We start from the raw sequence: 25,661 nt of genomic DNA on the forward strand, positions 1-25,661 counted from the left end.
TAATTTCCTTTGATGAAGAGACATTTCGAAATGCATCAGTCGGGAAGCATAAACATTGTCACAACTGTCTTTTTTGTCTTTGTTTTGGCTTTTACAACTGTTTAACTCCTTTTGTTAACAAGTTTTTCCAATGAATCCCTATTCCTGTCAATATTGGCAAGACTGTGCTTAGCCCTCCTTGCTTTTGTTGTACTGCCTATTTGATTAGTGCAACATTTGCATTGTGCAAACGCCCTGACCTGTGAAGCTGCAAGAGTACAAACGTATCTCATTCTATGCACTTTTTTCCATGCACAGTAGACCCGAGGATTTTGCTGTAAGCCGTTCTTCTGTGACAGAGCTGACAATGATATTCATTACTGGCACCTACTTTTTTAAAAAAAATCTGCAGTGTTTTCCAATTTATGTTCTTTTAGTAGTAATAAAGAAAGAAGAACCAGGAGACAAAATTTAAGGTAGAACAGTCTGGTTTTATTACTTTATGTCATCAAGAGACCTTTTTTCCTTCCCTTGGTTTTTTTTTCTGTTTCTGTTTTTAAAATCTTTTTTTGCCTTTCCTTTTTGTTTTGTTTTTTACAACATACATTAAATTGTGAATCAGATGTTAGGGAGTTGTGGAGATGAAGGGAAGTTGGTGACATCACAATATTTTACATCTTTACAACAAATGAGAATCTGACTTTGTTGTGTCTACCAGTGTATAGCAAGGGTGGAAAGCAAAGGCACACGTAGGTCTAAGAACCTCTTCACGCAAAGGGGTGGAAAGTGGTATGTGAGTGTGTGTGTGTGTGTGTGTGTGCTGGGGCGGGGGGAGGTTAAGAAAAGGAAGCATCTGAACAGAAAAAACACACACGAGTACAAAATGGGCATCTCAAGGTCAACCCAGTCGTTGGCGTGATGTACATTACAAAGGCAGATCCCTGTACAAAGCTGCAGTTATTATTCATTTCTACATTATGACAGAATGCTTTGCTAAGATGTAGCAAGGGGGCACTGTGCCCTTTGGAACTCCAGGGGGTTGAGCTTGGAAGGAAAAAACTGCCTTCTTCCTTTTTGTTTCCTGATGATTCCCCTGACACCTGCAGCTTAGGAAGGAATTAGAAAAACAACAATATAAAACGAAATCCCTAACAGAAGCATTGCTTTGACAATAGTATGCATAGTTCACTAATGGTGAACAAACCAGTTCAGGGACGGAGGTGGCGATGAAAGGAGAGAATATGCAAGCACCCTTGTTACACACTTTGGTTTCGATCATCCAGTTTTTCTAAACAACCACCTATGTGCTGCTAACCAACTTGAAGACTTTCCTTTTTTTTTGAAAATGCAAAAACCAAATGCCCCACTTCCAAAATCCAGCAAAATAAATCCAAATGAAGTATAAAAATTCTTCTCTTTAAAAAATGTCCCCCCCCCACCGAAATCCACACTGAAAAAACAACACCCTTCTTCCCAAACATTCTGTCCAGGCAATATGAAACACACACATCCCCCCCTTTTTTTGCTACAGCATGTTGACACAGTTATAACGACAGATTAAAAACCAAATCTATACTTGTGCACAAATGACTGAGACATTGTCAAAACATACATCTCCACACACACTCTGTGCACCCACACGTTTCCCCCCCACCCAACAAATGGGAACAAATTAAATCGAAGTTGGATTTCCTCCTTTAAAAAAAGGGTTACACAGCATCCTTCTGGGTTTGCCTTATCGTAGCAGTTATTCAGAAACAGCAGGAGCCAGCCTGCTTTATACTCATTTCCATTTCACTTCATGTGCTGTACATGCGCTACACATGTGTGCCTGGGGTCTTTCTGCCAGACAGCTAACTGCACATAGTGCTCGACTCCAGCGGACACACCAGACTTGGTGAGAGTCCATTCATGACTTCTTTGCTGGTTATGAATAAGAATGCATCACTATGCTTAAATGATATGAAAATATGCAGGTAGAAGGAAACGCTGCCCACAATACAGCATGTATACTGCCACTGTAGCCCAAGGGTGATTAGAGGACCAAAATGGGCACAACTAGGAAGTCAAAATGAAGCAATGTGGTATTGTTGCCACCCTGTCTTCTTGTGGGCCAGAGCGGTATTATTACAGTAACCACAGCATTCTTCCTTGAACTACGCATCCTCCAGTTCTCCATGGCAGAAATTGAGGAGGGAGAAAAATGAGTATCTGATTTATTCCAAAGAGAGGGGGCAAGGTTGTACATACTACAGCTCACAAATATACACAACTGAGGGTGTAAGGCACAAATTTACATGTGGAAGAAGAAAGGTTATTCACAGATGTATTCCCACAAAACAAAAAACCAATCCCCCCCACCCACCCCCACCCCGTGCAGTAAGACCATAAGCTATGCATGGCAGAAGCCAGCATATGAATGAGTCCACACTGTTTGTGGATTTTTGTTTGCCATCTCACATGCAAGGGTGAAATGAGATGGCAGAGAACAAGCTGGTGCCTTCACAGAAAGTATTAGCTACTGACAAAAAGCCATGTTCACAGCAATGGGGCAGAGGCGTGCAGCTTTCAAAGAGCCTCCTCTGCAGGATGTTAGTCTAGGAAGGGGATTTGGGGGACAGGGGTGGGTGGGTGGTTTGCTTCTTTGCTGCCTGCCACAGAAGCTGGAAGGCCAGACAGCAAAATTAACTCACTCTGAAATAAATACTCCCCTTCCCTTTTTTGGTTTTCCAGAAAGAGATCAGAGAGTCCAAACACAAAGTTCAGAATTCCACCTTCAACTTATTTAACTCAGTGAATTTATTGGAAAAATAAAAAGAGTTTTAATTACTCCAGTTAATGGGTTTCATGTTAAATAGGCATAATTTTCAATGAATTTTGTTTTTTTCCTTCTGGAGAGAGCTGCTCATATGATGGTAATCGGAAGTAATTTTCTTAGGAATTAAAAAAAAAAAGACAAAAAGGATGAACAATAAATAACAGGAGTTACTTGCGTTAACAGTCACATGTTATTAAAAGAGAAGAGTAGCAGAAACCTATGACAGAGTTGTTGCCCAACATGGCAATCTGCTATAACCAAATGGCTGTAACACTGATGGGCATTTCACAGTACCTGCACATAGTAAACATCTGCCACAGTTCAGTTAGAGTTAGCTTAATCAATGAATCCTTTTGTTGTTGTTGCTGTTGGTTGTTCTTCTCCCCATTCCTTTTGCTTTCAAAGTACTCATTTCCCAGTTCTGGGATGCACTGTGCAGTTGAGAGTGAAGTATCACAGTCATTATTCATGTGTGTGCTTTTGGCTCAATGTTTGTGGTTAGTCTGTTGAGTAGAGAACTGTTGCATCGTGGGGGTGGGTCCTATGGTGGCAAACCATGGATTGCATGGCCCGATTGTTAAAAAATATTCCACTTTTCCCAGAGAGCAATACATCCTCAGGCTTAGCAGCTTCCTGATCAGTTGAAACTAGCATTGCGGGTGCCCAACACTGGCTTTAAGGGCATACTCTGGTCACCTGCTGTCCCCCCCACCCCACGGTGATTATGTACATGCATCATTAGCCTTCATGGATGCTGAAAGAGGGGAAAAAGAAGGTTTGGGGGGTACATCTGGCTTTAACGATGGTGTGCGTTTCAACCCTGATCTTGTCAGCGAGTTGTATGTGGTGAGACTGGGCTGCCTAGATACAGTCACGGTCTGACCCTGAGCAGCATGGACTTGTATAGAGTCCACCCTCTGTGGGGCAGGAGGGGGGTTGTCTCCCCTGCCAAAGCTCTGATTTCTCGAAAGGTGGGAGGAATTAGAAGAATTAGTATTATTTCTTTTGAGAGTCGAAGTCTGGTGATTTCTCGTAAGCGAGTTCGTAGGGTAGTTTCTCTTGTAGTCCACGTTATAAGCAGAAGAATGCATTTCCAATCGCTTGCCCAGACTGCTCTGAGCAAGAGAGGACCCAGGCGGGCCCAGGGAGGCTTCCCTCTGGGGTACTTTTGGGGGCATGCTATCCAGGTTTTCCACCAGGTTCACCCCATGGTTGGGGCTTTTGCCGCTGAGATGCTCTTTGATGGTTTTGTACTCAAGGGTGGCGTTTTGGTCCTCCATAGCCATCTGTGCCACGTCACTCATTTTCGGCTGGTCAACATACTCATGCTGATAGCCTTGCTGAGAGATGGGCAGGACTACAACGCTTGGGATGTGGCTGGGAGAAGCCCTGAGAGGCAGGTCTGTGGGGATCACAGGGGATGCCATAGGGGGGATATCTTTTGTGCAGGCGTTGATAAGGTTCTGGTTTCTCTCCCAGTCTCTGCTGCCACGGCTGGGCTTCCTCTTCTGCTGAAGCGTTGGGGTGGATTCTGGGGTTGGGAGAGCAGCCAAGTCCAGGTGATGTTGGTCAGCTTTGATGAGCATCTTGGCTGTGCTGCCTGGGGTGGTGAGTTTGCCATTGTGCATCAGTGGAGTGAGAATGGCTTCTGGCTTGGGCTCTTTGGACTGAGTATCTCCAAAGAGGCCGCTGAGCTTGGTGACGCTGCTCATGGAGCCCCGGCGGGATTGGGACAGCTCTTTCTCCTTTCTCTGCACAATGGTCACATCTCTGCGCCGATGGTCACAGACGCAGTAGACTATGATCCCCGAGAAGACAGCCCCCATGACAAAGGCAAGAATGACTGCAATGGCCAGGAGGGTGACAGGCACCAGCTGATCATGCCCCTTGAGATAACTCTCCCGAATCACTCCTGCAACAAATATCACAAAGTGGTAAGCAGAAAAGTACAGGGGGGGAAATGGTCATGATCAGAATCAATCAGCTTCAAGGCACTCACTAGATGTGGCTCCTCTGTTCTGTAACCATCTTAAAATAACTCTTTTTGACTGCAAACACTTCAAAGGTACCCTGGTGTGGCCATAGTGGCTCTGGACTGCCCTAATATGGAGCGCTACTCTACTATCCAATAACTGGCCAAGGGAGTCAAAGGGCTACTGAGGCATGTCCAATGCGATTTTTGGATGTTTCCCCCCATGCCACAATCACAAACCATTCCTTAAACGTCCCTGCTTCAAAAATGGTCTGCCATGTGCATGTTTGGTTGCTGTTTAAGAAGTAACCCCAAAGCCCTTGTACACACACAGCGAGTTAGAATCACAGAGTTGGAAGGGATCTTAGAGATCATCTTGTTTAACCCCCTACTCAGTGCAGGCTGTGCAGGCTGCAGCTACAACATCCCTGACAGATGGCTGTCCAGCCTCTGCTTGATAGAATCATATTGTTCTTTGGGTCCTAGGAGGAGGAGAAGGAAATCCCTACTGCAGAGTGTCTGAAATGAACTCTGAACTCTGAGTTGAACTCTGGTAAAAGTTTTAGTTTGTTTTACTTTAAAGAAAACTCACCCCCATTTCAAGTGTCTTTTGCAGTCAAATTTTTTAAAGAACAAAACAAAAAATTATCTCTTTCTGAACAAATTTGTTCCAGAGATCTGAAATGCTTTAGCAGAACCCTCATCCTGCGAAACCTGGTCATTCGCTGATGTCAAGAGACAAAGCTTGCACAGTCTGCTATGGACAAAGTGTGCAGGGGACAATGGAGGAGGCAACAAATGGCAATACAGAAAACTACAGAACGTACCCACCCGCATGGACTCCTTTTGACCCTCTTACAGAGGAAAGCTCCTTACAATCTAGTGCCCCTCTCACATTCCATGTATAGAAGCTGATCAAATTGACAGTTAAATCTTGGTTCAACACTGGTAACAGGACGGTGTTCCCCACTACACTGGAACGTGGCAGGCTAACTTAATGGCCATATGGCAGGCCATGTGGCACACACAACATTTCACTGCTGCTCCCTAACCCCCAGCATCTGCTGCCTGAGGCAACCACCTCACTCTACCTAATGGTAGGGCCAGCCCTGGATCTGTACACAGAGAGACTTTCCTTCTATGAAGAGAAACAGCCCAGGCATGGGAGTCCGTCTTTCAAGTATGGAATATTCACATTTCCTTATTCATAGAAAAGAATGGGAAGGCTCCTGTATGTACAGATCTCCTGAGTGCATTCTGAATTGTAGCCCAGATCAACAGGTTCTAAATGATGAGTATATTTTACTCATTTGTCTTACATGTGAAAGTGTGTCCTGGGACTTCTGGCAGAGGCAAACTCCTAAGATGTTTACAAATGGTGTTGATGGAATATATACATTTTTAACCTCAGCTCACTGTATTTAATGTAATGCTGTTTCATATTGTATTCCTTTTAATTGCATGTTCCTTGTAACTGGACTGAGGTTTCCACCCACTATGCTCCGATACACAAAAGGTGATCTGTGTGTGAGGCTTCTGTGGGTAGGTCTCCTACTGGATCAGAGACTATGTGCACAGCACAAGTAAGTTGATGGGCACTGTCAGCTTTGACAGAGCCAATCATGTGGGGTTTGGGAGAGGGGGAATGGGGGAGACATCAAAGCCCCCTCTTACATCTCTGAACAGATAATGACATTGTCAAAACTGACTGTGCATGTGTATTTTTGGATCAAAAGCCATGAGGTACATGCAAAGACCATTCCTCATTTCCCTCCTCTGCTTAAATGCTATGTTTATACATTTAAATAAGGATTGTGCTGAAATAGTATGGTCAAAGATTGGATGAGCTGTTCTTCTCCATGCATGGATAGCTTCCAGTATGAACCAGAAGACCTCTGCATGAACATCCAACTGTGTAGGGTGTGTGGTCCATGTGATTTCGTCCCCTCTAAAAAAGAGGGGTGATTATACAACCTGGACACTACATGATCAGGTGTTCACATGGAGAGCCCAGAGGTTGTCTGTGTGGTGGTAGGACTCCCACTGAGTCTCCACCATTCTCTTTCAGAGCTGCTCTAGCTAAATATATTGACCAGAGCTATGTAATGAAGAACCAGAACTGTTAGATCATAAAGGAATACAAACATCTTGCAAAAAATGTCTTAAATTCCCACCATATTTTGGAGATCATCTGCATACAAGTGTATTAAAAGCTGCTATAATTAAATGTAAAAATATCCTTACTGCAGCAGAGAGACAATGAGATTGGTTATACTGCATGACAAGGCTTTCTGGAAGATACAGATCATTCATAGAATAAATTGGAATGGAATTTTAACGTAGTTTGTATGCAAACTATCTTCAAATAACAAAGCAACAGAGCTCCAGCCTTATGAAAATCTTAGATAAGCAGGCCTGTAAAATCATTACTTCTATGGGAGAGAATTGTTGTCTTTTTATAAAAAATAGTATGTATGCATACATGGTATATTTGCATACAAAGCTAGAACTGAATGATTTTTAAAAGTTGAAATGCTTTCTGAACTCATAAAAACTTGTTTTGAAATGAGCTTTCCATGGAAATTATTGTGCTGTGACGACCAACTTATAACTCCATATAAAGAATAAACAGCAATGGGAGTTTCTCTTTCAAAAATAAATGTAACTGTCTTCAGTCATTTCATGGGCATGTATCACTCAGAATGCACATGGGGGACTGCTTGTTTCCAAGGGCTTCGATGCCCAAACCCCTCTGCATGTGAAAAGCTTACAGTCCCCTGATAAGGCTAGCCGTAAAAGAATCTCTCCTTGATGTAAGCTTTCCACATGCAGGGAATCCTGGGAACAGGCCATATACCTGTACTACCTCCATGCCTAAATGTTCTAATTGGTTTTGAGAGAGGGAGAAACAAGTTCCTGCAGAAACATGTTCCTGGAAAATATCCCAAGGGTTATCTAGTGCATCTGCTTAGAATTGCAGAGGTTGTCGTTTTATGACTAGGGGACAGTTCAGCTGTTAATGGGCACAGGAACCTCCAACTCCTGGTGGAGAGCAAAATGACATTTCAGGATCGCACACATCTCTCACAAGGAAGTCACATGTGAAACAGGTGTCCACATATACAAATCTACATGAGATTTGCAAATATTTCATTAATCCTTTCCCAAAAGTGAAACTGGAAGGAAAACGGAGATCAGGTAAACTAAGTATATAGTTATATGTGTGGATGCCCGGCTCACACATGGGAACATAAGAAGTACATCAGACTAAAGCCCTATCTAGTCCAGCATCCTGTTTCCCACAGTAGCCAACCGAATACCTCTGAGAAGCCCCATTTAAAACCACCTACATGGGTGGCCGTCACCACATCATATGCTAATGAATCCCATAGGTGAACTATGCACTGGGTGAAAAAGAACTTCCTTTAGCCTGTTCTGAATTTCCTCCCAATCAGATTCATTGGATGATACTGTGTGTTCTAGTGCTATGAGAGAGGGAGAAAACCCTCTCCCTATCCACTCCGTAACTATACACACAATATTCCAAGCGTGGTCACACCATAGATTGATATAAAAGCATTATTCATGGTGGATAACGCTATATATGGCTACTACTCCCGATGGCTATATGCTACCTCCAGTATCAGAGGCAGTATGCCTATGTATACCAGTTGCTGAGGAACATGGGCGGGAGGGTACTGTTGCACTCCTGTCCTGCTTGTGGGTTCCCATGGGCAGCTGTTTGGCCACTGTGGGAACAGAATGCTGGACTAGACAGACCCTTGGTCTGATCCAGCACGGCTCTTCTTATGTTTTATTTATTAATTAAATTTCTTAATCGCCCATCTGGCCAGTCACCCAGCCACTCTGGGCGATGTACACCATTACAAACAATTTAAAACAGTAAAATTATACATTAAAACATCGTATTTCTAAAAATACCCTAACTCACCCCAAATGCCTGCCTGAACAACCACGTTTTCAATGTGTGGCGGAAGCTCATTAAAGAAGGGGCATGGCAGAGTTCCCTGGGGAGGGAGTCCCACAGCATGGGAGCCACTACAGAGAAGGCCTTCTCCCTCATCCTCACCAGCCTAGCTGTCTTGGCTGATGGGACAGACAGAAGGCCATCCGAGGCTGATCTTGTTAAGCAGCCTGTCTGGTGCTGCTGGAGGCGCTCCTTGAGATAGGCTGGACCAGAACCATATAGGGTTTTAAAGGTCAAAACCAACACCTTGAATTTGGCCCGGAAAACAACTGGTAGCCAGTGCAACTCCTTCAGCACCAGAGTGATCACGCCGGAGGTTGCCTTTAATCAGGCGAGCCGCCACGTTCTGTACCAGCTGCAGCTTCTGAACTGTCTCCAAGGGTAACCCCACATAGAGCACATTACAGTAGTCTAGACAAGAGGAGACCAGGGCACGTACTACCGATGGGAGCAGATGGCCGGGAAGGAAGGGGCGCAGCCGCCGTATCAGATGGAGTTGGTACAGTGCTGTCTGGCTCACAGCTGACACCTGAGCCTCCATGGACAGCTGGGAGTCTAAAATGACCCCCAGGCTGCGGAGCTAGTCTTTCAAGGGTAGCCATACCCCATTCAACACTAGGTCAACATCCCCCAGCCTCCTCTTGTCTCCCACCAAAAGTACCTTGGTTTTTTCAGGGTTCAGCTTCAGCTTATTCCTCCCCATCCAGCCACTCACCGTCTCCAGACATCTGGACAGGGATTCTACGGCCAACCTTGGTGAAGATTTGAACGAGAGGTAGAGCTGCGTGTCATCCGCATATTGATGACACCGCACCCCGAACCTCCTGATGCTAGCCCCCAGCGGCTTCACATAGATGTTAAATAGCATCGGGGAGAGGATGGAACCCTGTGGCACCCCACAAATGAGTGGCCACAGGACCGAAACCTCCTCTCCCAGTGCTCCTCTCCTCTCCCTCTGGTACCTGCCGGAAAGGAAGGACTGACACCGCAATACAGTGTCTCCAATGCCCAACCCCTCCAGGCGGTCCAGGAGGATACCGTGGTCAACGGTATCAAAAGCCGCTGAGAGGTTGAGGAGAACAAGGAAGGAGCATTCACCCCTATCCAAAGCCCTATCCAATATGTTCTTATGATACTGGCAATTTTATTTTCGATCCCTTTCCTAAAGATTCCTAACATGGAAATTGGCCTTTGTTAGGGATCTATAGGAAAAGGATCAGAAATAAAACTGCTAATATTGTGGACTTCATATAAACAGAAGAATTGCCTTGCTGGATCAGACCAAAGCCCATTAAGACCTACACTGTGTTTCTAGCAATGGCCAGCCAGGGCATGGTGATGGCCATTTCCTCTTGTTTGTTCCCAGGTTCTTGCTGGGGGAAACGACTGGGGAAGGCAATGGCAAACCGCCCCGCTATAGTCTGCCATGAAAACGCCAGCGCAAGCGGTGTCCCTCTAGGAGTCAGTAATGACCCAGTGCTTGCACAGGAGGAACCTTCCTTCCTTCCTTCCTTCCTTCCTTCCTTTCTTTCTTTCTGGTAACCAGAGGTACAAATGGGAACTGCAACAAAATGTTGCACTGTGTAGTGCTCCCAGTTCAGGATTCCAGCTGCTCCATTCCATACCCCTTCCCTTCTAGTTTTCCTTCCTATCCACAACTATCAGTCAGCATTCCATGGCCACTGAGCATGCTCAAGTCCTTAATGGGCTGACCCCAGTTAGGGTTCCCCTCTCCCTTAGAGGTGAAATGCTCCCTGATTCCAGCCACTCCATTCCATTCCCCTTAATTTTCCTTCCCACCCCCAGTATTATGTTGCTACTGAACCTACTCAGCCCCATTAGCTTTTCTCCACCAATGAGGAATTTTTTTCCTAAAGATTTTTTTCTGGTACTTCTGCAAGCCTTAGGTTTTCCTCTAGCCCACTGATACCGACCTCTTGTGTGGCATTTCTTGGGAATATTGCAACCTCGCCTGCAAGTTAGTTACAGGAAGGAGGCAGGGTTGCAGTTAGCTAGTTAATGCATGGGAATTTGGGACATAGCTAGCCTCAGGATCTCTATAGCCTACAGGGTGGCTTCCTGCTCCTCCCCTTCCTTTCTCCTCGCTCTCTTTCTCGACCATCCTCCATTGATGGGAACACATGGCTTGCTCTCTCTCCTGCCTGCAATGGAACACAAAATGGACTGAACAAACTCCTTTTGAAACCCTATGCTGTACCTGCATTTATATGCAAGAATATCTGTGAATACACACACTGTTTTCTTTCTTCACTAAAGAAAGGTGCAGCCTCCTTTTTAGCCTTTGTGTGTATGTGGGACTGGTAAATGCTCATTCTGTTTTGCCTTTTTGTTGTTCCCTGCTAACTACATTTCTAAGAGGAGCAGCAATACCAAATAATCCATCAGCGTTTAGGCTACATAAGTAACGGCACTCAGAGGCTGAACACTGGAAATAGACGGAATGATGCTGCCTCTGTCCATGAACTTCCCATGCTCAGTTGCAATTTATGCACAGTTCTAGAATCAGTTTTGGTGCCCCGTCACCCATAGAAGATAAGCAGGCTCACTGAAGACTGAACTGCCCCTACAAAAGTTGATTTTAAGAAGTTGTGTTATCAGTCCAAGGAAATCACTGGTGCCATACACAAGTCTCTCTATTGGCAGAAGAAGAAGGCCTAACAAACGTTTTAAACTATGAAAGAGCTTTTCAGTACTAAGCTTAATATAATTTAACTAGCTTGGTTGTTTCTAAAAATGCCACAAGATATACTACGATGCATGTGACTGTTCCCACGGTGAAATTATTAGCACACATCTGTAGAAAAGAGACTCAAGAGAGACTGTGGGCCTTACAAAAGGGCTCTGTGTTTTTGCTTTTTATCACATGAAATCTGAGAGACCAAAATAGTCTCAACATGTTACAAGCCTGAGTTTGTCTTGTCTGTAATCGCAAAGAGAGATGGCAAAACACCAAGGGAAGCCTTAGTGTCTGAGCTCTATAAAAATAGCTTCTGGAGTAGGTTAGATGGGGAAGGCAAGTCTGGAACTCTAGGAGAATTCTTGCTATGGTTCATTCACTGGTGAATGAAAACAAACGAGCCTGTCTTTGTGGCATTACTACATCCCTCCAACATTTCATAAATGAAAACGGGGACATTCTTGTAGACTTATAACCACCCCTCACCTCGCATCAAGGATCACAGCCTGGGGGCCTTTCCTTCCCTGCCACGACTTACAGCTGAAGGCTCTACATGCTCCTGCCGTACGTGGTATTAATTTACTCCACAACAGCCTGACCAATGCAGAAATTCTGAATCACGGGTGTGTTAGTAAACTGACTGTTAACAGTTTCCCTCTTTCTAAAATTTAGAATGTTTAATAGGCTGCTCACAATGGATCTGGTTGTGCCTGCTGTATGATAACTCCAATTCAAAACCCATTCAGCAACATTTTCTCTCTGGACAGACAGCTACCCTTCCATCACTGCCACCTATGTGAGCTCACTTTCAAATGTTTTAAACAGCCATCTCCAATATTGGTCCTTCTAATAGCATACTAATGTGAGGAGTTCTGAAAGAAATGGGGCCACTGAGCAACAACAGGGACATATCAAAGTTTGCAGGAGTACAAAAAATGTTTAAAACACATCTCAAAACATCATGGGACAAAAACCAACAACAAACCCAAACACCACAATAAGAACTGAGCATGCTCAATAGCCACAGAATGTTGGGTGTCACCTGGGCTCAGCCTTTCCCAGCCTGGTGCACTCCAGCTGTTTTGACTCCCACGCGCCCTACCTAGCATGGCCAATGGTCAGGAATATTGGGCTGTTTCCACTAGTGATTTACCCCAACCTGGCTGTGCGGCAAAGTCTCTGTGTTTCCATGACGTCGTGGCGCGATAGCACATTTTCTGGAACAAGCCCCCTTGGCCTCAACACGAGTCAGCAGGCTATAATGTGCTATCGTGCTACCCTAATGCGGTAGCCTTAGGGGTGCCTCCTAATGCGGTAGCCTGCTATTTAGAGGGAAAGGAAAAAAATGGGCAGAATCGGCCATACATCCGGGAAGTCTACACAGAAGTAACTCCCTTTGTGGTCAATGAGGCTTGTTCCCAAGATTGCCATTAAGGGGAACAGAGCCTGGGGGGGGGGGGGGCTCTCTGATTGGTTCAGCAGCCCCTGACAGTCTGATGACATTCACTTCCCATCCCCCCACGCCACCCGGAAATATGTTTCTGTCAGTGAAGGGGGAGAGGGAGGAGGGACTCAGCAAGAGGAGGAGGTGGGAACATGGATGCAATAATCAGATCCAACCCAGACTCCACTGAGCCATCAAGAAAATAATTCGATTAGAGCTCAGTGGAAACAGCACAGAGCCCCAGGCTACAGCGATGATAAGCCGGGACTGTGGAAACTGGAAAAGGAACAGATGCGATTGGGGAAACATCGTAACGTTGCAAGCCAGGTGAAGCTGATAGCGTGGAAACACATCCCTGGGAGTTGTAGCCCAAAATATCCGGAGGGCACCAAGATGGGAAAGGCTGGTTTATAGTATCCTGGTGCTATGTTTCGTTACGGGTTCCACTTGTCTCCTCCACAAAAGACAAGACAGGGATAGGGACTTATCAGTGTAACAGAAAATGGAGGCTGTCCCTGTATAATAGGGGCACTTGAAATGCAAGTAACTATGTCGACTTTATTAGGATCACTATGGACAGCACTGACCTTAGTCTTCTGTGTTTCAATCCAGAAATAATATATGTTTTATTACATGTAGCAGAGTTTCATACCTGTCAACAAAAGGTGCTGCCAAAAGGTTACTTTTTTAAAAATGCACCATTCACAAAAAGTGAACTTTTAATTGTCTTCAGAGCTACAGGAATCCAGTGGCCGCAGTGAATGGGAAATTGAGAGCGCAATGCGGTTTTCACAGCGGGAATCTGTCATCTTCTTCATGTTTTCTAATATAATGTGGACCAGATGGCAATGCAATAACCTCCCTCTCTCCACAAAAGCTGGCATATATACATGAAAATGGGAGCAAGGCTGGGTAAATGAAATACGATGTGATTTTTGGAAGGGATGAAGAGGAAACTGCTAATTGGGGTATAAAGTTTCAATGACTAAATATGCTGTGGTGAGGAGGCAGGCCGTGAGCTGTAAACGCAGTGAGCGTGGCAGCTATTTTGAGCTTCACATATTGAAATTATGCCCGCTGTGGCTGAGTGGGAAGCGGCCCACATCCACTTCCACCACCTCCAGAATCAGCAGAACGTAACTCAGGACTCCCATGTCTTCTGCACTTTAATCTAGTTTTATTTAGACTTTAATCTAGTTTTATCACTCCTGTTTGTTTTTAATGGGAAAAGCTTCAGGTTCATATTCTCTGAGGTCTGGTGACAGGACTTCTCCTATGCTATAGGCTTATTGCCAACTTTCATCCCTCTAGACAGTGTAACGTATTTATTTAGTTATTTATTTCTATACCGCCCAATAGCCAAAGGTCTCTGGGCAGTCGTTTCTGAAACTCAGTGAATGCAGCTTTCAGGCATTTACCTGGACTCATGAGGGCTAAAAGCGTGCAAAGGGATGTGGTTTCACATGTTGGTTCCAACTCCAATATCCAACCACCTTGCCCCCTCAGTTCCTGACCTCCTTGTGTTGAGCAGGAAGGTCTGAAGAGTTCTACTTGTGTTTGATGGAACATGTTTGCTTTATTAGGGCCCCCAATTACATGGCGTGTTCTACTTACATCCAAGCAGAAGTGAGTAGAACTCCCCTTCAGCCCTGCACGCACACACACACACGGCCAGTACGTACAGCTCTGTCTCTTTACACACTTTTAGCCCTCGTTGCCCAGGTTCAAGTGAATGCCTGGACAGGACTAGTATTTCCATAGATGTAAGTGTTGCATCTCCACCACCACGTGTCCCTGTAATTATTTTGGGTCAGGGAAATGGCATATGTGGTTAGAGTGTTTGATTGGGGCTCAGGAGATCTGGGTTTTTAGCCCCACTTTGGCCAGGAAGCTCACTGGGTGACTGTGGGTCAGTCACTGACTCTCAGCCTAAGGTACCTCACAGCGTTGCTGTGAGGACAGAATGGAGGAGGATTGTGTAAGTCGCCTTGGGATCCTTGGAGGAAAAAGGTGGGATATAAACGTAACAATAAATAAAATGCAATAAATACAAATGCAGGCTTCCCTGCCCTTGCCCCAACCTCAGGACTTCCAGAAGTGTGAATTTAAAACAGATTTGAGTCTTACGGGAAGAGGGAAAGTGGAGTTGGGCATTTAAGATAAATTGCTCTGGAATGAAAGTTAAAAGCAAGAAATGGCTAAATGAAAAGCAACTGTGTGAGCCTCCAAACATATTCAAGGAAACCTAAAGTATCTAGTGTATTCTTTGCAGAGTCACACTTGAGAACGCCTTGCTTCTTAAGATGCAAATATCTTTTCAACTCTTAATCCTGTGCTGTAGTTCTGTTAAAGCTTTATACACATTATAGGACCTTTCTGCTACGCCTGGGATGAGCTAAAATACAGCCAGCTGCTTACTTTGGGAGAGCTCAACGCAGCTGGGATTCATTAGATTTAGATATGTGAACATGCCGTATTGCAGGGCTCCTGGCTAATTGTAGCGCATCTCTCATCTTCATGGGTCCCATTTCAATGCATGTTATTTCTCCAATGGAACAAAACAAATGGGATGCCCCCACTGGCTCCTCTCTGCAATGTAATAAATGCTATTGTGAATTCTGGGTTCTGCACAATGTTAAGAAAAGAAAACCCAAATTTCTTAGTCCTGTTTTGCTCCACTCCTGTCCTATGACCCATCTGCTTGGGGGTGGGGGGATGTCACGCCAGCTGAATGTCAAAAAGAGCTGCTCGGCTTTGCTCTCTACGTTACTGGAAGCATCTCAAGCCAACAAAACTGAATAGAAAGAAGCAGCATTCTTTTTCTTCTTCTTCTGTTTAATTTGGGATGATTGCATTCACTTACAGGAAATAGCAGGGAAATATAAATCTCCTTATCTTACAGGGGCAATGTCTGTTCATTGCCTGTTCTTCTCCCTACTCACCAGGTAATACATAGGAATATGAATCCATATGGGCCCAGGACAGAGAGAGAGTGCAATAAATACGTATCATTAAACTATTCTATCTTTATCTTCCCTCCTATAACACACTAAGACATGGAAAACGAGAACAGGGTGAAGTAATTATCCAACCCTTGATTAAATATCTCAGGTAGTTAATTAATAAGCACGTGCCCTATGCAGCACATCCTTTGAGATTCTTGGAAATGTGCTAATAGGCTGTCAAAAAGCAAACAAAAAAGCCGAAAAGTAGACCCTGTCTCTTGGAATTAGTCCTCTCAATTTCAAAACATGTGATTTATCGGAGTTAATGATGAGAGATTGATGCAGTCTAGTGGTGCAAAATCAAACACACAAAATGTGCTATGGAGAGTATTTATGGTGTATTTGGAGAGAGACAGCAAACAGGGTTGCTGAGAGGTCGACTTGCTTCTGAGGCAATATTATGATAAAGAGACATGCTCTTGTTGGGTGAGAGAGAATCAGGAGCCTAAAGTAAATCCAAGGGGGACTCTGTGTGTGTGTGTTTGTGTGAGGAGGAAGGATTATGGAGCTTGCACTGAGAGGACGCTATGCTTTTCATTTCTTGTTCTCTGAAAACATTCCACGACCTTGAATACATTCAGTGAATCCAAAATCATTTAAACTGGAAGCACAGTGCACCTGGAATCAGCAGTGGTATCTACTTTTCCCTCACATGTCTTCTGGACCTAAGCATTTACCCTGAGTTGGTAAGCCTTGTAAATATCTGACTTGCTTATGGGACCAAAGACAAAGAAATGCAAAGAAAAGAGCTTCTGGATATAGCTAGGTTCACTAATCTGCCTCTTGTTTTATTCCAGATCAGTGTCAAAAGTGCATGCTTTGCGCACACAAGGTCGTCGGTTCAGTTCTTGGCATCTTCAGGTTGGTCTGGGAAAGACCCCGTCAGAAATCCTGGAGACCCACGGCCAGTCAGAGTAGACAATGCTGTGGTAGGTGGACCAAGGGTCTGGCTCCGTATACGGCAGTTTCCTATGTTGCTGTATAAGTGTCCCAGGAAAGGAAAGGTTCCTCCTGTGCAAGCACCGGATCATTACTGACCCCTGGAGGGACGCCGCTTGCGCTGGCATTTTCACAGCAGACTATAGCGGGGTGGCTTGCCATTGCCTTCCCCAGTTGTGACTACCTTTCCCCCAGCAAGCTGGGTACTCATTTTACTGACCTCGGAAGGATGGAGGGCTGAATCAACCTGAGCCGGCTACCTGAGACCCGGCTTCCGCTGGGATCGAACTCAGGTCGTGGGGAGAGTTTCAATTGCAATACTGCTGCCTACCACTCTGCGCCACATGAGGCTCTAAGTGTCCCAGCACTAGTGCTAATGATGACGTGCTATTGCAAACCAACACTACTTTCTGGTTTTTGCACAATATAATTACTGAAATGGGAAGCAGCAGCAATTAGCTGCTGAAATTCAGGACTCCCACCAAATTTTGGCAGCAACCCACTGCTTTTCCCCATTGCACTAGTTAACTTGGTTTACATTCGCACAACATGGTAGGAGCTAGTGCTGGGACACCGTTCGACACTTCCCAAGTAACTATGTAAACAAGAACTCCCCCACTGGCTTGTGTGCTCTGCATATAATTATTTGATAAAACAAACAAGGCAATATTGCTGAAACACCCTCAGGCTACTTCTGTGCATCTAGATCCTAGTGGTAAGCCCCACTGAACACAGTGTAGCATTGGACTCAGTCCTTGTATTTAAGAGTAGTTGACTCAAGGTAAACTCTCCACTCATGATCTCTATAAAATTAACTGTGCAATCCTATACATGCCTACTCAGAAGTAAATACCACTGACTCCAACAGGGCTCACTCCTTTGGCTATAGGACTTCAGCCAAAGAGTGGGCACATGGCTAATCAATTTTTACATGGCAGTGTGGAAATATAATTTAATTAAGCTAAAAATAATGAAATATTTGTGGGGCAGGACTTCAAAAGAAGTTCTATACATTGATACCATGGGTTAGATTCTGTATCTGCATTCCATGCACAGAAGGGCTCCACTCATGGAAGGTGCCTCTGCCCAATTTGGGTGGATCCCCTCTACCCCTGCAGCACAGCTCTCCTGCTCAGAAGTGACCTCTGGCAGTCTGTGTAACATTTTCAAGGGGCTGAAGGGGCTGCTTTGGGGAAGAGGGGGTGGGGAAGTCTACTTCAGCCAGAGCAGTTACATATGCCTCAATCTGTATCCAAGCCCATGGTTTTATTTAATGTATTAATTTTAAATGTGGTATTCAAATCAATTAACGAGCTAGCTTATGCAACTGGCTGTACAGCCATCTGTTCCCTTTACTGGTTCTCATATTGCAGCATAATATTCTGGCTTGTATGATGGACCACTGAATGCAGGCATTGTTCAATTTTGTATTTCCGAGTTTGGGTACTAACCCTGCCTAATCTTAAACCTCAGCTCTATACTTGGAGGCGAAGTGTTTTGTTTTGTTTTGCATTTATGTTGTAAGCACATATTTTGAGCCCCTTAACTGGTAGTAAACCATACTGAACGTATTGAGATGTTCTTTATTTTATGTGCATGGCAAATTAAGGGCTTGCTGCAGTAAGTCCCTTAAAGCACAACTGAATGGTAGGGTATCTGTGGGTCTGCTTGCTGCCCCTTCTCAATGTAAAATAACTTGCCTTGGGGCAAAGCAGTAGACCATGACTCTTTGGTTATGGAAAGCCTTTGGAAAGTCATTTTTTACTAGTTAATCTCAGCCAAACACAGTGACAGGTAGTCAAAATGTGTGCCTTCCTTGGAAGATAGCAGCATAAAGTATTTAGTTTTCAGATACAGCGCTGAAGGTTTTTATTAAACGGGGTAAAAGCAGCATCCAGGCTGTATGACTCTAAGAGGACCGCTAGTGTGAAAAATTAATCAGAATCCTGCTGAGATTGTGCCTAAGGAATCACTTCTGACACCCATTTTTAAGCAAACACAGTGAGTGCCTTTGGCAGCCCCAGTGATTTTACAATATTGCTCTGAATTGACAGGAATGTTTTATGGAGAAAAAATGCTGGACGTTGTCTTGGTATTAGCGTGCCTTTCTGTGTATGTTTAATCTAAGCTGTGATCCCTCAAGTCTCAGAGGACTCGAAAAGGCTGGCAAAGGATACAATTGCTTTGTGCCACCCTAAGAGAGACTGCATGCACAGAACAACAATGTAGAAGATAATGCCAGAAATTAAATTTCTACAGTTTTCAGAGCAGATTGCTCAAACGCCCTTCCTGCATCTAGTGTCAGTCAGGAACACTGCTGTTGGCTTGCTTAACTAGATGTTTGTGTTTGGCAAATACGATGAACTGTGGCCATCTCTGGAACAAAGCCTAATGGGTTGGTATAAGTGAGTTGAAGTAGGGCTGGAGGGACAACATTCGCCACGGCTTTTGTTGGTATTGTGCTACTGGATTAGCTAATGACATTGATATGTATACCCTATTTTATCATAGGTATTTCTCTGTTTTGTTTGAAGCACTTTGAATGGTCCAAAGAGAAAGTGAGGAAAAATGAATAATAAAATACTGGAGACTGATTTAGGGTTTGGCACTGATGTAGCCCAGACTGATCTACAGAAGTGTAAGCAGGAGATCCACCTGTGCAGTAGGCTTTTGTACATTTTTTTCCTGAAGTTTAGCATTATCACTGTTCACTGTAGGATTGCGTGTTTGCTGAAGATGCATGAGGGAGCTGAGACTTGTGTCTATGCCCCTAACCTATTTATATCCACAAATACCCTTTACAGACGTTCTAAGAGCGCAGGATCAATGGGAGGAGGCTGGATGGTGTGGTGACCCCAACCTCCCTAGCGTACGTGGCATTCATTTCCATGTGTGAAATGAGCCTACATGCATACAGGTGCGCACATGAGGACTTCCATGCAATTGGGAACCCTATAAAATTAAGTGTACACATGTAGGCTTATTTCCGACATTGGAATGAATGTGCATAGGTAGAAGGAGAGGCTGTGCAGCATCCAAAACTGCTGCTGTGCTCCTGCTTATTCTGTTGCACCAGCAGGATCCACAGCTAGCACAGTAGGGAGCCAGCATTTCCTAAAGCAAGCCTGGAAAGGAGTGGAAATGCTCATTTCTGGATCAGGACATGTCAGTGGATCTCCCTTCTAAGAGCCCTGCTGACCCACCCTGTTCTGGAAATGAGTGCTTCTGCTTGTTAAGGTTGCTTTAAGAACCGTTAGATCCCTGTTGCGCTAGCAGTGGGCCCTGCTGGCACATGGGAAGCATAGGATACTGCCCTTAGAACATCTGTAAAGGGCTTCCATTCAGTCCCTCTGCGCACAAGCAGAGTCCCTCTGTACAGACCATTAAGTGAAGGCACGTAGGCTGCAGGTGAGGCTTTCTGCCATGTTGCTGCTCTTTCCCCACATGTGTTCACCATGTGAAGAGTGCTATTTGCAAGCTGCTTAAATTTCCTAAGTCTGGGGTTTAAACATTATTTTTAACGAGTGATGGGGTCTGACAATCTTGCTTGCTCCCCTCGCCATGTCGAGAGGTCAGCCAGGCTCTGTTGAACCACAGGCTTCCTCCTGACACTGGTGCTACGGCGGGGGAGGGATGATCCTGCCCCCTTCCCAGACCCAAACATGGCCAGTAGCTTGCAATTATGCTTGATGGATGAAAGAAGAAGAGAGCTAGAACAAACCACTGCCTCTCCTCTTTGGACGATGGAGGTGTGGAAGCTTGTCTCTGTGGCTGCCAGGTAGTTGGAACTAGGGATGTACGGATTCTCCACCATCTGTTCTGGTGGGGAATCCATCTGGGGGCGGGGAGGCAATCTCCCCCCCCCCCCGGAATCCTCAGGAGCAGCTCTGCTCCGCGAGGATTCCGCAGAGCTGCCCGGCTTGAGTGCAACATGGCGATCGGCAGGAAGTGCCCACAGACTTACACGCAAAATATAGCTGTGAATCTTGCGTATAAGTCTATGGACACATAGACTTGTATGCAAGATTCACAGCTTCATTTTGCATATAAGTCTGTGGGCACATCCTGCCGATCGCTTTTTTTTTTTTTAAGGGGATTGGCGCAGAAGTGAACAGCTCCGGTAAGCAAGCAGCCAAGAGCCGTTCTACACGGAATCCTCCTGGAGCGGAGATAAGTGGGGCCGTTCCGCCATGGATTCCAGAGGCTGGCTTCCAAAGAATCCGGCCTCATTTGAATCTGCGGCAGATTTCTCTAACATCCCTAGTTGGAACTCTAACTCCCACCACAGGCAGTCAACCCAATAGTGTCCTATGGGTTAGTGAAGGTTGTTTCCCCCTCCAACAAGCCATGCCACCCAAGTTCGGATGACACAACAATTAGGTGATTCGGCTAATGGCACTTGGCACATGCTACGGCTTAAACAAACCACTGTAGCTTGTTTAACCCATGGTGATAGTGCAAACCAGGTCAAAGCCTGCACATCTCCACTGCCCTAGCTGGCTCAAGGCTGCAGAGAGAGGGTAGAGGCGCTGAGGGTTATATCTGCAGGGTGTTTGGAGGCAAAGAAAGTTCGGAACTTCTGCGGCTCCTCAGCAGCTCTGGAGGGGAACAGCAGAGGTGCTTCTATTTGTCACTGATCTCATACTGAATTTCAGAGATTCAGCGTAAGGTCATGGACAAGACCCTGCCAATTGGGGCAGGGGGCGGCCCTGGGAATGACAAAATTTTAGTTGGCCACCAAGGCCAGCCAATATTTGTTGACTCCTGATGAATGAGAATCACAAGGATAGAGCACATTTTGGTGGGGACAGCCTCCACACTGACTTTGGACAATAACAAAAAATTGCCCCATTCATTAGTACTTTACGGTGCATTTTGGAATGGAAAAATAGGCTTACATTTTGTAAGATGATGGAGCTCTATGGTTGTTTTCTGACTCTCCTTCCCAGTCCTAAATCTGTGCACCATGACAATGCCACTACAATACCATTATGACATCATGGACTGCACTGATGTCACTGTTCTGTAATGGCAGGAAGGTCACAAACATCAGTTTTAATCGATCCTGGAATGTCTTATGGTTATGGTTGCTTGCTTTGAGATTGTTTGTTTGAAATTGTTTTAGATAGATGTTTCTTTTGTGCATATTGTCTGTTCATGTTTTTTTTTTTTAAAAGTAAATGGTTTTAATCTCTGCATGTTGTCTTTTTATTGTTTTTAATCTTTGTAAACCGCCCAGAGAAATGTAATAAATAATAATAATCCGGTGAATCTGGCATGTGATAACTATTGGTAAGCTGGTCCCACATTTTGTCCTACAGATTAGTGGGGAAAATCTTAACGTTTCTGCATTTGCATCAGAAACCTCAGTACTAGTCAGGGCAACAGAGATGGCCAGCTTACCAAGTGGCTGCAAGCATTAAGAACATAACAACAGCCCTGCTGGGTCAGACCAAAGGTCCATTCTGTTCACACAGTGGCCAACCAGCTGCCTGTGGGAAACCCACAAGCAGGACAGGAGTGCAACTGGACCCTCCTGCATTGTTGTATGTAGTCACCGATCCTTGATTAGTTGATCTTGCTATGTAGTGCAGATGCAACAGTTGTTTCACCCAGCAGTATAATTTATTTGCTAGGGTCAGGTTGTAAATATACCCTACACTAGTTGTAAAATGACTAAACATAATATGTCCCCATACAAATTTGGTGAAGAACAAAAGCAATACACCTTTGTTAAAATTAGGGTAACTGCATAATAGGGGTTGGATCCGCTGGATGAAATGTACTGGTGGAAGTGTGCTTCCCTGCCCCAGAGGGTCAGAAGAACCTGCTGAATGCAGTGAGTTGTGATGTGTGGAGGATCCTCCAAAATTGGGCAGAGGGACCTTCTGTGAGCGGAGCCCTTCCTCTTGTGGAAGGCAGATCCTGGATCCAACACAAGACTGGATGGAGCTTGCTGCTCTTATTTCCAGAGCAAAGGTGTGGCCAATAAACAATTTCATGGTTGCCCAAAGTTGCTAAAAACACAGAGCAAAACCTAGTACTTGCAAATAGATTTTGTTGGCTTAGTTTGGCTATACAGAGGAATAAAACAATTGGAGATGTTTACATTTACCCTTAAGAAAATCTGAATCAGGTGAAGTCTTGGAATTTCAGGTATGCTGAAACAATTCTAAATTATTACACTGCCATGAGAATTTATGAAAAATGAATACAGCTCTTAATAAGGGGCCATCAAAATTTAGGTTGTCATAAAACTATTACAAGTGCTGATTAAATAATGCAAAAATTGACGCTAAATGTACACTACACAAAGCTAATAAGGAAAGATGAATTATTCACATATCTTTAAGAATATTGCCATGTAAGTGTAAACCAGCAGTAATTTAACATAAATATGCTCAAGGTTATTTTTATGCTAATTTATTTTTCTGTTATTAGAGCCTTTAAAGAGTTTTAAATATGAACAAGCAAATTCCTTTCCTCTCTCCGTATTTGCCCAGCTACTACGGTGTTGCAGCAGTAAGAGCTGGGATGTCCAAAGAGCCTAAGATATTTGCAGCTAGGATAATGGATCCATAGCGTGTGTGTACTAATACAGTATGGATGCCAGCCAGCCAACGTTAAGCACATTTAAGTCTCTTTGATTTAAGCGCTCATATAACTTTGTCTCCTAAATGGGACCTGAACACTAGAATCCAATTATTACACTTTCTGGTTTAGATTTGCTTCTACTGTGACTAAGAGCCGAACCAGACTTCATACGGGAGGTTGGTGATTATGATCTCCTTTGGGTTTTCATTTGCTAATTAGAAGCCACACTGGATGTTTTGAAATGGGGAAGTGTGGTTCTGAAAGAAAGTGTTTAACTATTTCTTCCCATGCTCTTTCTCAGATGTGAATTGTTAGCCTAAAGCTACTACTAGCTCTAGGGTGGGGGTGGGGGAGGCAGGTATAAATGTTGTTCAGTCATTCAGTCGTGTCTGACTCTTCGTGACCCCATGGACCATAGCACACCAGGCCTTCCTGTCCTGTGCTCTCTCCCGGAGCGTGCTCAAGTTCATATTCATTGCATCAGTGATGCTATCTAGCCATCTCACCCTCTGCCGTCCCCATCTCCTTTTGCCTTCAGTCTTTCCCAGCATCAGGGTCTTTTCCAGTGACTTTTCTCTTCGCATTAGGTGGCCAAAATATTTGAGCTTCAGCTTCAGTATCTGTCCTTCCAATGAGCACTCAGAGTTGATTTCCTTTAGGATGGACTGATTTGACCTCTTTGCAGTCCAGGGGACTCGTAAGAGTCTTCTCTAGGTATAAATACTGTGCCTGTTTTACCCAGAATATCTAATAGCAGCTTTGGAGAAAGGGCATGGGAGGAAAGGGTTAAATTACCCTGTCCCAGAGCTTCATTCTTCCCATCTACCAAGCAGCCCAATGGAGCTACACATTAGCAGCTGAGATGCTGATGATGGAACTCTGACATTAGGTTTGGATTGGTTCTAGGTGTGTTCCAGTTTCCTTTCGATTTAGGCCTTTGGTATGCCTGAACTGGCTTGGTTTTGGTTCACATGGGAAATATCAGATATCATTCACAGGAATGACTTGCACAGCTGTTAACTTTGTGTCCTAGCCTCACCACAACTCTGTGCCATCTGAAGGAGTTTTAAGTGGAAAGGGTGCAACTTGCTCAAGGATATCCACATATCATCACCACAGTGTCCCCAATATTATGTGGCCTGAAAGCAGCCATCAAAAAGGAAGAGGAAACTGCCACTTCTTCTCAAAAATCTTCTCTTCTCTTAGTGGAGTTGGTGAAGAGAATCAGAGTGGAATGTGCTGGCTTTCAACACCCCACCATAAATGCCTTAGACTGTATGAAAATAAATTTAGCTGAAATCAATGGAATTTAAACCAAAATCAAACTTAAAATCAAACTAGACTTAAAATAAAATCAGACATACTTAGCAGCCACATCATTTTTAAACAAAAATTAACAGCAGAAGTGGGGGTATGTATTTTTTGTCAGTAATCTCCATACCACCAGGGATTAGTCATGAAAATCCCCAACTTTATCTTTCCTACCTGGGCTAGTAGCAGGCACCAGGGGTGAATGTGGGTATTCTCTTCAGGGCCACAGCAGGAGAGAGTGAAGGATACATGAAACTGGTCTGTAAGTTTGAGAAGTATGCCTGTTTTACCTTGCTGTGTCTCTGCACCTAGGTGCTGATATTGTTTTGATATATTACAAAGGCATATTTCTCTTGAAAAAAATGTTATGGTCATGCATGCATTAATGTATTGTGAAACTAGCTCCAAATTAGTGCAGTTTCTTTCTGTCTCTTAATAAAACCTTATCCACAGCCATGGTATGGATACTCTGGAAGAACTCTGCTTTAATCTCATTTGACATCCGTTTGCCATTATCTCACATTAATCCCTTTCCTATTATCTCCTATAAACTCTTCATTTCACATCTATCTTTCTGCCTCTGTTTAAATTTCCAATTAAAAATAAACCCTTTGTGACATGCATGAATAACATGTGCTTTATAAACAAGGATGTTTACAATAATTTGACTGTCATTCATCAAAGAATAACTTGAAAAAAAATTGATAGAGCTTTATACAGGTCAGAATAATTTAAACAAACGTCTACTTTGATTCAAATGGGGAAAGTATTTATATCTTGATCTAAATGAGGATACAGGAGTTTAAAGGTATTCAAATATTGAGGTTGCTCATGCAACTCAACCAAGATTCCTGTACATATGAAATATTACTTGGATTATAATTACAACATTTTGTACTTCTGGTCACAGACC

The 25,661-nt window shown here is 44.2% G+C and overlaps 1 protein-coding gene across 3 annotated transcripts in view; it reads right to left on the minus strand.

Moving 5' to 3' along the window:
- Positions 1-458: 458 nt before the first annotated feature.
- The window catches only part of SEMA6A (semaphorin 6A), a 196,816-nt gene continuing 171,613 nt past the window's right edge, over positions 459-25,661 (minus strand). For all 3 annotated transcript variants that reach the window (XM_084833924.1, XM_084833923.1, XM_084833925.1), the window contains one exon: positions 459-4,709. In XM_084833924.1, the coding sequence (XP_084690050.1) occupies positions 3,520-4,709 (1,190 nt within the window). In that variant the 3' untranslated portion in view covers positions 459-3,519. The remainder of the gene's footprint in view (positions 4,710-25,661) is intronic.

The sequence above is a fragment of the Heloderma suspectum genome, chromosome 2, assembly GCF_057233095.1.
Source record: "Heloderma suspectum isolate Gila_16-S chromosome 2, 16-S_ref, whole genome shotgun sequence".
Lineage (NCBI taxonomy): Eukaryota > Metazoa > Chordata > Lepidosauria > Squamata > Helodermatidae > Heloderma > Heloderma suspectum.